The 12405-nt window shown below is 35.3% G+C and overlaps 1 protein-coding gene across 2 annotated transcripts in view; it reads left to right on the top strand.

The window, feature by feature from the left end:
• The window catches only part of CNTLN (centlein), a 308510-nt gene that overhangs the window by 111750 nt on the left and 184355 nt on the right, over positions 1-12405 (top strand). For both annotated transcript variants that reach the window (XM_047831088.1, XM_047831087.1), the window contains exon 7: positions 6844-7006. In XM_047831088.1, coding sequence (XP_047687044.1) covers positions 6844-7006 — 163 coding nt within the window. The remainder of the gene's footprint in view (positions 1-6843; positions 7007-12405) is intronic.

Here is a 12405-nt window from a genome sequence, read left to right as displayed (position 1 = left end):
ATAAAGTGCTAGCCAGTTAGGTTTCCTAATCAAAAGTTTTGTCTGAATAGCTAATGATTCTATAATTACATGGAGGGTGGACTAAATGGCTGCATGGATAGTGGGCTAAATTACAGGGACATAGGCTTAAATGAGTTGGGAATTTTTCTTAGAAATTACTTGTGAATCTCCTACCAAAAATTAAAAAATAAAAGTCAAGATCGTGCAGTCATAATTTGGATTAGAAATGTCAAAGCCAGGGCACCCAACTTCAGCTCAGATCATGATCTCACAGTTCATGGGTTCAGATCCCCCATTGGGTTCTGTGCTGACAGCTCAGAGCCTGGAGCCTGCTTCAGATTCTGTCTGGGTCTCCCTCTCCCTCTGACCCCCCTGCTCTGTCCTCCCCTGCTCATGCTCATGCTCATGCTCATGCTCTGTCTCTGTCTCCCTCTCTCTCTCTCAAAAAGAAATAAATATTAAAAAAAAAAAAAAGAAATGTCAAAGTCAGAATCCTGAAATTGGATTGGTTGATACACCTGGATTGCTAGTTCCCAGACCCTTAGCAGAAGCAAGTGTAAATTATCTCTGTAAGATGATACAACAATTCTGTCCTCAAATTATATCCACAGTTTTTCAAATTAATATCCCACATATAGTCAGACATATTAAGTATTAAGAATAAAAACTAAAGACCTAAGAACTGGACTTGATAAGAAAAGACCCAATTATTTGCCTATAATATAATTAATTTGCATAGAAAACTCAAAATAACTTACAGAAACACTTTTCAAATTAATAAGTGGGTTTATTTAGTACACTTGGTAGATGCAGTGTTAGTGAATAAAACTCAACTGCACTTTTATTTCAGCAAAAATTTAGGAAATGGACTTAATATATAGAAATAATATCATTTATAATATGACTAAATATATGAAGCGTATGTGTAATGAAAGCTGTGTGTTACCTCTGTGCAGAAAAGTGGAAAACATTACTGACACAAATCAAGGGTCTAATAGGGATATACAAAGTTCATGGTTTAGAAGGTTCAATATGATAAAGATGTCAATTCTCTCCAAATAGGTACTGAGATTTAGAATAATGCAGATTATCAACAACAGAAAACCATTACTACCTCCAGACCAGAAGGAGCAAGGAGAGAAGCTCAAACCAGATCTTGTGAAAAGTCTGTCCTGGAGAGAGGTTGCCTAACAGATGTGTCTTTAGACAGGGGAACAGAGACACTGCCGACTGTGGTTCAGCATAGTGGGAGCCAGGGAAAGAAATACATTGACACAATTTGTCTCCTTTACCCTCTCTAATCACCAGCCAGCACTTCTAACTGATCAAATTCAGTCAGAGGCCGAGGACAAGGAGCGAGTGTAATGCAGTCTGTAGAGGCTGGCCTCTTAGGCTAGAGTATTAGAGAGTAGGAAGACATGGTGAACATTGGAGAATATATGGTACATTCTCCATTACTGCTCTTTTCCTGGACATTTATTGCTTATTAAGTTTTTGGTATAAACTTTATAATAAACTTGCATATTTCTTGTTTGGTATTTCATTAGAGCATCAGATTTACAAGTAAGCCTGAGAATTGACATCTTTATGATGCCAGTCTTCCCATCCCAGAGGGTGGTATGCCATTCCATTTGTTTCAGTACCTTTGTATCCTTAGAAATTTGTTTTAAGTTTCTAATGAGTTTTGATATTTCTTGTTAAATTTATTCCTAGCTATTTCATGTTTTTGTTACTATTTTAAATGGGATATTTCCTTCCCCTGTAGTTTACAACTGATTTTCCTTTCATTGCTTATAGTTTTTTGCTGTACATGTTTTGGTGTGCTATGATTTGGTGGGTAAAGTGTTCACAGTTCTTTTGTTTTTACTGTGAATTTCACTTTTACTTTTTTGCATGTAAATATTTTGCCTTGGATTCTAATTCTTCTGAAATTAATATTGCTGTTATTTATTTTTGTTTACATTTTTATGATAAACAAAACAAGTATATAATCATTTAGGATAATGATACATGTGAATTATTAAAAATAATTCATGCATAAATTATATTAAAAATAATAGTAAAAAGAAAAAATAGCTCATGAAGTATAGAAAAGTACAAAGAAGATAGAGGAAAAGTATTACACTTAAAATACAACTCCAGACAAGTAAAAGCCATTAAAATTTTGTGAGAATCATTCTAGATTTTTCTCAATTTACATTTATAGATTGAATATTAGGTGGATAGAAATTTTTAGATAAAAGGGACTATACTAAATGTGTTCTTTTAATAAGTAATAACTTCAGCTTTTTATGATATGATGGAACAATGAGACACTGATGTGAAATTGAGGGAATTATTAAACCTTTCTCTATAAAAAGCACTGACTCTCTCTAAAGCTAAGAAGGAAATGGCATGAAAAACTTTGGAGGTCAATCTCATTATGTATTTTTTTAATCCACATTTCATCTTTAGTTCATTTTGAGACCTGCTGTGTAAACTTTGGAAAACAGAACATACATTCAACCATTTTAACTCCTGATTTTGCAACTTGAGATATATGACACTTGTAACCAAAGTGACCAAAGATGTTTAGGATTGGTTCTGTATTTTGCTTCAGTGCTCATCACCTAACTTTTTACTTTTGATGTGTTCATTCCTTCACTCTATTTTGATTCACCTCAGGGGCTCATTTTTATTTATTTATTTATTTTTCTTTTTAAATATACTTTATTGTCAAATTGGTTTCCATACAATACCCAGTGCTCATCCCAACATCAGGGGCTTATTTTTAAAATTTTTTTTAAACATTTTTATTTATTTTTGAGAGACAGAGACAGAGCATGAGCGGGGGAGGGGCAGAGAGAGAGAGGGAGACACAGAATCCGAAGCAGGCTCCAGGTTCCAAGCTGTCAGCACAGAGCCCCATGCAGGGCTCGAACCCATAAACTGTGAGATCATGACCTGAGCTGAAGTCGGACGCTCAACCATGACCTGAGCTGAAGTCAGACGCTCAACCGACTGAGCCACCCAGGCGCCAGGGTCTCTTTTTTAATAGGGCCTTCCCTGTTGCTAGAGTATGCTTTCTCCCCCATTGTCCTTGTATTTAGCCATGTGACTTATTTTGGCCTGTGAGACAAGAGTGAAAGTAATATATGCCATGTCCTAATGTTTTAAAAGAAGCATTGCTTGATTTGCCTTTGCTTTTTGTCCTCTGCCACCAGAATAGTATATTCCTAATATAGTCTGCTGCTGCAGTTTGAGTCTTAAGATAGAGGAAAGCCACATGTAATGTGAGCAAGCAGTAAATCTTTGTTTTTATAAACCATCCAGATTTTTTTAAACTGCAGAATAACCTAGAGAAGCTGCCGGAAACCCTCTGTCAGTCTTTGGTATCAAACTTGATCTCCACAGGGATATTCCTAATTTATCCCATGGCCCACTCAATCCCTTAGATAGCATCACTGTAACTAAAAAATCACCGGATTTATCTTTCAGGAATCCAGTATTTTTAACAGCACTTGACATTATTCTTGAGGAAATGTTGTCGGTTCTCAGAGCTGTCTCAAGTCTCTCATACTTTCCTTTACTCCTTTTTATCTGTGTCTACAGGAAATTCTCAAGTTTGAACCTACCAATTAACTTTATTTTCCATAGCTTTTATTTTCCTTATAACTGTAATTATGCATTTTGATGTTATTATGGTATCTTTCCTTTTTAACAATGTCTCTTTATGTTATCCTTTTCATTTCATCCATTCAACAACTGTCTTATCCCATATATCCTAGCAAACAGAGCATGAGGGAAGGATTAAGTCCTGATTGCTTACTTAGGAGATTCAATTCCAGGGGTAAGTGAGTGAGAGAAAGAGAGAGAAGAATGAGGCAGGCAAGGATAAAGAGTAATTCAAGGAAATGCACTATTGTGCTGGCTACTGCTTTGTGATGAACCATGAAGAGATAGCAGGTGCACTGAATTTGCTACCCAGGGTGATTCTGAACAGGCTGTAGGAGAGAAACGATGCTCTAGAGCAATCCATCGGATGGAAAAAGAAAACAAGTTACCTGTCTGTTTTCTTCTTGTGTTTTGTCTTACGTTGATAAAAGTTTGCTGCATATACCATGCCTGTGTTGTAGCATTTTATCCTAATCTAGAAATGGTACAAGGAGACACACACGCTAGGCATGCAGCTGGTTGACTTCAAGCAGTGGAGCCAGATGAGCTGTATAAATTTCATAGGCTTAAGTGGCAGTTAATAGGCTGAGACAGAGCAAGGGAATGAGAGTCTAAGAGGCAGGTATAGACTGAATCTGGAAATATGCATAAGATGTATATAATACACCAACAACTACAACAACTGGAATTACCTTAGGTGCTCTGTTTGTAGTAGTGAACAAAAAAGTTCCTACCTTCACAGAGGCTTTATTAAGATCATCTTTACATCTTGTCTTTCTATTGATAATTTAGAGAAGTGTGATGATTTCTTTTTTATACATTTTCTAGACCTTCCTTCTAATTCCTTTAGTAATTTCTACTCAGAGGTATACTTTTCCTCCGAGTATGTACAATAAACTTCCTTTTTTCTTAATTCTTAGTACTCCCCTTTTTTAGTAAGTCCAGTTTGTTTTTCTTTATTTGTTTTCAAACGAGGAAAGATCTAGACAAATTAAGTGTTTGCTAGTGGTCCAGACGTGTGCCTTTTGTAAGCTTTATTGCTTACTTTGATACTAATCAAATTCCACATTTTGTATTTGCAACAATGGTGTACATCCCATTGCATCTACTTTTCAAGTAGAAAGAAGAGAAAGAAACTTATCTCGATAGTGTAAGATCATGCTTCCATTCCACTTACTGGGAGTATGCCTAGGACATAGCATGGGATGAGAGACAGGGGTATGCTATTCCCTTAGTTGATTTTTAATCCTCAGGTGCCTCATAGTGTGAGCATTTCCCTATTCTTGAGTATGTTTTTTTCTGACTAAAGATACATATATTTTGTTCCACATGACCCTTAAATGCAAGCCAGCTACTGATCTTCTCTTTAAGAAATAACAAATATTTCTAGCATTGGAAGAGAAGTAAATTTGCTGTGTTTCACATTGCACTGAAAGATGGTATATGTTTTCTCCTCATCATGTCCCCGTTCTAAATGCAACATTTACTTGGGTTTCCAAACATATATCTTGACTATATACTGAGATAGAATTTTATTATACATCTATTGCGTATCTTATTTGATCATTTTTACCAGTATTATTCTGGAAACGGCAGTACTCAGCAAGCATTCTTACTGTGGGTCTCTCTTCCCCTCCTCATGTGAGCATTATATATCCTGCAGGCATTGCGCCATTATTGATTCTCTTCTCTCTCCTCTCTCGTTTTTGGACTGTTATTTACTGCAGGTTTTAGTTTTTTTAAATAAATAGTTTTTTTAAATAAGTTACAAAAAGATGATGCTATAGTCTGAATGTATCCACCCAAAATAATATGTTGGAATCCTAACGCCTAATGTGATGGCATTAGGAAGAGGGGTTTTGGGGGATGTTTAGGTCATGAGGATAGAACCCTCATGAATGGGAATAGTGTTCTTCTAAAAGAGACCTCCCCGAGCTGCCGAATGTCTGTCTACCTTGTGAGGATACAAGAAGTCTCTGACCCAGAAGAGAGCCCTGACTGGGCACTCTGATCCCTGACTTCCAGACTCCACAACTGTGAGAAATAAGTTTCTGTTGTCTGTAAACTACCCAATGTATGATATTTTGTGATAGCGGCCTGAAAGGACTGAGACAGACAGTGTATGTTCATGTATCTGTATGGATGGAGGGATTGTTGTGCTATTTGGAAAACGATATTCCAAACTTCTAAAAATAGAGCTCATTTCTCCCATATTAATATTTATCATCTTCAACAACTGTTTGCATATCTCCTTTGTTCCTTCTTTTAAGACTTACCTTATAGAAATTAATTTTTAGTTTGAGGTTATAGTTTAAAAAAAGTTCCATTAGAAAATACAGTCTCCATAATACATATTATAATGTGTTGTTCTGTGAAATGTATTTCTATAAATATTTTTCTCTTCAAATTGAATATACAAAATATGTTCCAATTTTATGTGATCTGTTTCACATGGGATTCCCTACCATGGAACTCTGGCAACCCCTATACCAGGAAGTAGGGTTTTCCTGGACCCTTAGTGCCATCATTACTACCACTACCAGTTCATTTGTTCTCCTCCTTACCAGTTGCACCTGGGATTGGTTGGAATCACTGGTTTTCGCCTTGTGTTGCTCTCCTTCCTTCTACCTTTTTTTTTTTTTTTGCCTTATCTTTTCCTTCAGTCTGGATTAGAAGAGTCACAGGAATCCCAGCCCAGATCTCTGAGGTTGCAAACTAATGGTGCTTTAAGAAACTTTGGTTTGAAATTTAATTTGCCTTTGGGATTCCTTTTAATGCATCTGAAGTTCTGTATAATATGCAATGAAAGGCTGACTTACCCTGTATTCAAAACTGATAACTATTGTTGGCATCAGTACTTATCAATTCTTGGAACTGAAGTGTAACTTAATTTCAATAAGAAGGTGGTGCTATGTCTGTATATCCAAGGTTTTTATTACTATCAAGCTATAAAAGAAAATTGATAAGTATTTGGCTTTGAAAGTCATAGTAGTTCTATCAATACTTTCTAGGTGTATGTGATAAATATTAAATACTTTATATGTTATTTCTTTCATTAATATGTTTGCCTGCAGTAAAAAATAATAGATAAAAAAACTGGAAGACGATCTATAACTTAGATGAACACAGTTATTTAACTGAGATGGTCTTTATTCATGCTTGTCCCTGTTTATGGCTCGCTTTGCACAGGAAGGAGTTGCAGGAGCTGCAGAACCTATACAAACAGAACAGTGCACACACAGCACAGCAAGCGGAGCTGATCCAGCAGCTCCAGGTTCTGAACATGGACACACAGAAAGTACTGAGGAATCAGGAAGACGTCCACACAGCCGAAAGCATATCATATCAAAAAGTATGCTTCTATTCTGTCATAAAAATGTAAATTTATATGGATGCACTTATACAAATATATAGAATTCAATTTTTTTCAGATTTCAACATTTCTTTATTACTACTCCCTTTTATATATGTTTCTTCAAAATTAAAAATGAAATACAGCTCAATTTGGTAATATTTAAAATTTTGTGACTTTTCTATATGGCTGTTAAAGTTGAAACATTTAAAATATAGATGCAAATTTACTCTGTAGGATATTGTTTTTATAAATTGGAATTTCGATATCTACTATGAAACATACTGTGACTGTAGCCCCCAAACCAGAAAGCATTTGGGGAATGGAATTTCTCAGCCTTCTATTATGAGAAATCACTCCTTTGTTATGATTATAGTTTATGACCTAAAGCAGTCTTTCATTATAGAATTGTGCATTGTTTCATTGGCAAATCTGCACAGACACAAATGGGTATGCTTCAGGGTCAGTATTTTCCAAGGATGTTTCTCTTTTTTGTCTGCTTCTTTTAAGTAGTCATTTTACTTTACAGTTGTTTTAGGAACCACTTAAGAAGGCTTACCCAGCTATTTAGGCATGCTGACTGACTCAGCAACAATAATTATGGCTAGTAATTAAAAAAACCACCTTTATTGAATTCTTTATGTTTTGTGTAGTGTACCAAGTTATTTATAGAAATAATTTGGTTTCTGTATAGGTCAATCTCATAAGATTGATTTTATTCCTTTTTAATAGTTGAGGCAGCCAAGGCTTAGAGTGGTTAAATAGTGCAATCTGTGTTGTTGTTTTCTATTTAACTCCCTCTTCTAAAAAAGGACCATGAAAATCCAATACCTATAATTAACATTTTTATGTTAGTAGTAATAGTAAATAACTATTAAGTAAACGTTAAGCACTTATTTTTAAATAATGCTTTGGAACAGTGGTTTTCAGTCTGTATTCTGTGTTCCTCTAGAGTTTCCTTCAGGACGCAGATGATAACGAGGGAAGGGTAGCGCCTGTTCGCTCCACTTAGAATAGAGCCGCTTTCTCTTTTTGCTCTGTATGGTGGGATTGCCTATTTTGCTTTTGCCTCCAAACCAGGCTCCATTGCTAAAATGACTTGGAGAATTGGATCTTATTAGTAACTTTAATTTTTTCATCCTTTTCACTTGTATATTTACCTCAAATATTTCTTTTTCCTTCTTAATTTTTGCTTAAAAGCCCCCACCCATGGCAATTTATATTCAAATACATCTTTAAGGTTGCTTGGTAATAACCTCATATCCCTTTTCTCTTATATGCTAATACTTCTTTTACTCTTTCTACTCTCAGCAAGAAAGAACTTGGTAAAGAGGAAAAAAAGCAGTGTTTCCTTGGCTATTTCATTTTTCAATCTTGTGTTCTAAGAATTTTTTTTTAGTTGCTTGACTAAAAATTTAAGACAAAATGTTTCAGCCTTAATTCTACTTTTCGGCTGATTTTCTTTAGCAATCCCTACATAGAGCAACCATCTCTTTTATTTTTTTTTAATTTTTTTTTTTCAACGTTCATTTATTTTTGGGACAGAGAGAGACAGAGCATGAACGGGAGAGGGGCAGAGAGAGAGGGAGACACAGAATCGGAAGCAGGCTCCAGGCTCTGAGCCATCAGCCCAGAGCCTGACGCGGGGCTCGAACTCCCAGACCGCGAGATCGTGACCTGGCTGAAGTCGGACGCTTAACCGACTGCGCCACCCAGGCGCCCCAGCCATCTCTTTTATAACCTACTTGAGAACTTTTGTAGATTCTGAATCATTTCACACAATTGAATACTTAAATATTTTAAATTAAAATAATTATTACCAAAGTATTAGATGCTTGTGATAAATTCTTAAATAATACAGAAGTGTATGAAATAAAAATATAAAGTATTCTGCCTGCCTACCTGAAGCCCTTGCCCCAGAAGTAACCACTCTTAATATTTGAATGTATCTGAGAATTTCTCTAGGAGAACAGAATATTTTAAAATTATTTTCTTTGTTAACTATACAAACATTACAAGAATACATTATTATAAGAAACAGAAATAATAGTATAGAAGTCCTGATACTGCTAGTCTAACAGACTCAAATACCCTTCCACTCACCCCAATTCATTTCATCTGACCCCAGGGATAATCATCTAAGTAGTCATTCCAGACCCTTTTCATGCATTAGGTATTAGATGTGTGTGTACATACACACATAATCACAAATCGAGGCATGTTATAATTTTAATATTTATTAACTTACACTGACTGTTCTTTAACTTGTCTTTAACTTGTTCTTTAACTTGTCTTTAACTTGTTCTTTAACTTGTCTTTAACTGTTCTTTAACCTGTTCTTTAACATTTTCAAAAATGTGCATTGGATGTATTTCCACCACAATACATAGAGTTCTGGCTCTCCTCCTGCTCCTCTTTGTCCTCCAGCATGAACATATATAGTGTGGATTTATAATTTGATGATTATTATGGTCTTCCTCTCCAACTTTTTGTTGTTACCAACTTTCTCATAGAAGGAGATGTTCCCCATCTCTTCTATAGCATCATTTCCTTACTGGACCATTCCTAACCACATATAAACAGGCCGTTATGTCTCTGATCTGGGGAAAAGAACAAAACAAACAATAAAAAAACATGTATTGACCCCCACTATATATATATTCCTTCCTTCTCTTCCTTTTCCTTTTCCAGCAGTTTTCCTTGAAAAACTTAAGTTTTCTTGAAGTTCACCTCTCTTGTTCTCTCTTGAACCAACTCCAGTCAAGTTTTTACCCCTTTCATTCACTCTTCTAAAATTTCTCCTCTCAGAATTACTTGTGACCACCACATTGCTCAATTCAGTGATCATATATCAATCCTCATTTAATGTATCAGCAACATATGTCTTAGTTGATGACTCGCTGTTCCTTGAAATACCTTCTTTCCCCCACCCCCTCTTCTGACTTGCAGTGCACTACGGTTGTATAGTTTTCTTCCTTCAATTCTAGCTGTTCCTTTTCTGTTTCTTTCACATCTTTTCCTAGTCTCCATGTTGTCTAAATGTTAAAATGTCCCAGGCCCTAATTATAGGATGTTTTTTTTTCCTGTGTTTAAATTCACACCCTAGGTGATTTTATCCAGTCACCTAGGCTTTCAAAATCATAATTGTCCATATGATGACTCCCACATTTGATTATCTACTCTGGATGTCTTGTGTGAACTTTAGGGAAGATATACATACATATATATCTATATATGTATATCTATCTATCTATATATATATATACACACACACACATATACACATATATACATATATACACACATATATACATATATACACATATATACATATATACACACACACATATATATTTTTTTTTTGAGAGAGAGAGAGAGCGAGCAAGCATGAGTGCTCCTGTGCCCAAGTATGAGCGAGGGAGGGGACAGAGGGAGAGGCAAAGAGAGAATCTTAAGCAGGCTCCATGCCCAGTGAGGAGCCCAGTGTGGAGCCCAATGCAGGGCTTGATCTCACAACTGTGAGATCATGACCCGAGGCAAAATCAAGTCAGACATTTAACCAGCTAGCTGAGCCACCAGGCGCCACTAGGAAAGAGTATATCTAATTGTGTACTTAACATTTTTTAACTTGTGTGCCTAATAAGCATCTCAGATTTCACACCTTCAAACTAAGCTATTGTCTGCTTTGCCTTCAATACATGTCTGAAATTCTGCTACTTCTACTACCCCTGTTGTCACCATTCTGTCCAAACCACTATCATGTTTCACACGAATTCTTGGAATAGTTTCTCACTTTATTTCTTTCCTCCTGACCTTATCCCCTTTGAGTCCATTATCAACACAGATGTCAGGATGTTCTTGCTAAAACTTAGTAAGTCCTTCCTTCCTTTACCTCCATCCATTGGTTTCCTGTCTCATGAAAAATAAAACTCCAAGTTCTTGCTATAACCTGAGAGACTGTACATGATCTGGCTCTTCATTACCTCTCTGATCTCATTTTTGCAATCTCTTCTCCTTAATCTCTCCACTGCAGCCACACTTAATTCTGTTTTTTTCCCTTGAGCATCCAAGTATTCTTCAACCTCAAGTTCTTTGCATTTGCATCCTCTTCCTGAAAGCTCTTCCCCCTGATGTCTGCATAGGTAACCTTTTTACTACCTTTATTCTTCACCTCTTACAGCTTAAAATCTAGTTGACCACTGATAATTGAGTAGCAGGAGTAAGATGATGTTGTATGTATGTATGATGTAAGTAATGTATGTTGTAATAGCAGAAGTACATAGCTTGGACCTTTTCCTATGTTTAGGGATAAGAGACTCCCTTTGTTGAAGTGATATATGTGATATTTATTCTGAGAAGATAAGAAGAAATCAGTGAAGCAATTTAATTTCTTATAATTCTTCTTATATGAAATCTACCTTAAGTCATAAATTCCCTAGTTAATGTCTTTACCAAATTGGGAGAAGTAGAGCTTATCAAACTCTAATTTGGAGAATTTTGAAACCTTATGGATGTTTCCCCAGGATTATGACAATGCTCCAAGAATCATTCTAGATAATGAGAGGTTTAATGGGAATATATTGTGCTTATGAATAATATAGAGGCAGGAAAAAAGAGCAAACTGACATCTGATGCTAAAGATCTGGCTTAATTTCCCTATTTAGTCTATTTCTTGTCCTCTCTTTTCTCTACTTTTTTTTTTCTTTTCTCCACTTTGAATTCCTGTTTATTCCAACTTGTTCCTCAAAAGTTACTTCTTAGAGGTGCTGTGTAGGAAACTTAACTGATTTTTTACTTGATACTCATTCTGAAATTTTAATTCTCTTTGTGGTATTTTAATTTTAAAGTAATTTTAGATAATTATAATTGTTCATTCACAAAGTTTTCATTAGTATACTCACCTACACTCAATTCAGAAGTCCTTGATTATTTATTTATATTTTGTGAATTTTGCCTGAAGTTAGTAGATACTATATTTAATTTTTCTTTGGTAGTCTATGTGTAAATAATTACCCATCAAAACACAGAAAAAACCTTTTATAATTCCATCTCCTAGAGGCAAATGCTGTTTAACATTTTGAATATTTTTTCAGTTTTTTAAAGTGCATTTTAACATATCTGTGGATACACTAATATCTTTTATTTCACATTATATTAGAACAATATCATGACATATAACTATTTTGGGAATAGCAATATATTTAACCATATTTCCAGTGTTGATCATGTATGTTGTTTAAGTTTTTTATTATTATAAATAAAGGTGCAATAAACATTTCCTTGTTGTCAGTTCAGACCATTAGTATTCATTAGAGAGTATGGAATATGCAGACACACACACACACACACACACCTCACACCCAGGCCTAGGAAACCATTCCTTTTATGAAAAAGCTAGT

The sequence above is a fragment of the Prionailurus viverrinus genome, chromosome D4, assembly GCF_022837055.1.
Source record: "Prionailurus viverrinus isolate Anna chromosome D4, UM_Priviv_1.0, whole genome shotgun sequence".
Lineage (NCBI taxonomy): Eukaryota > Metazoa > Chordata > Mammalia > Carnivora > Felidae > Prionailurus > Prionailurus viverrinus.
Note: the sequence above shows the minus strand (reverse complement) of the source record. Positions and strands in the feature narration are given on the sequence as shown.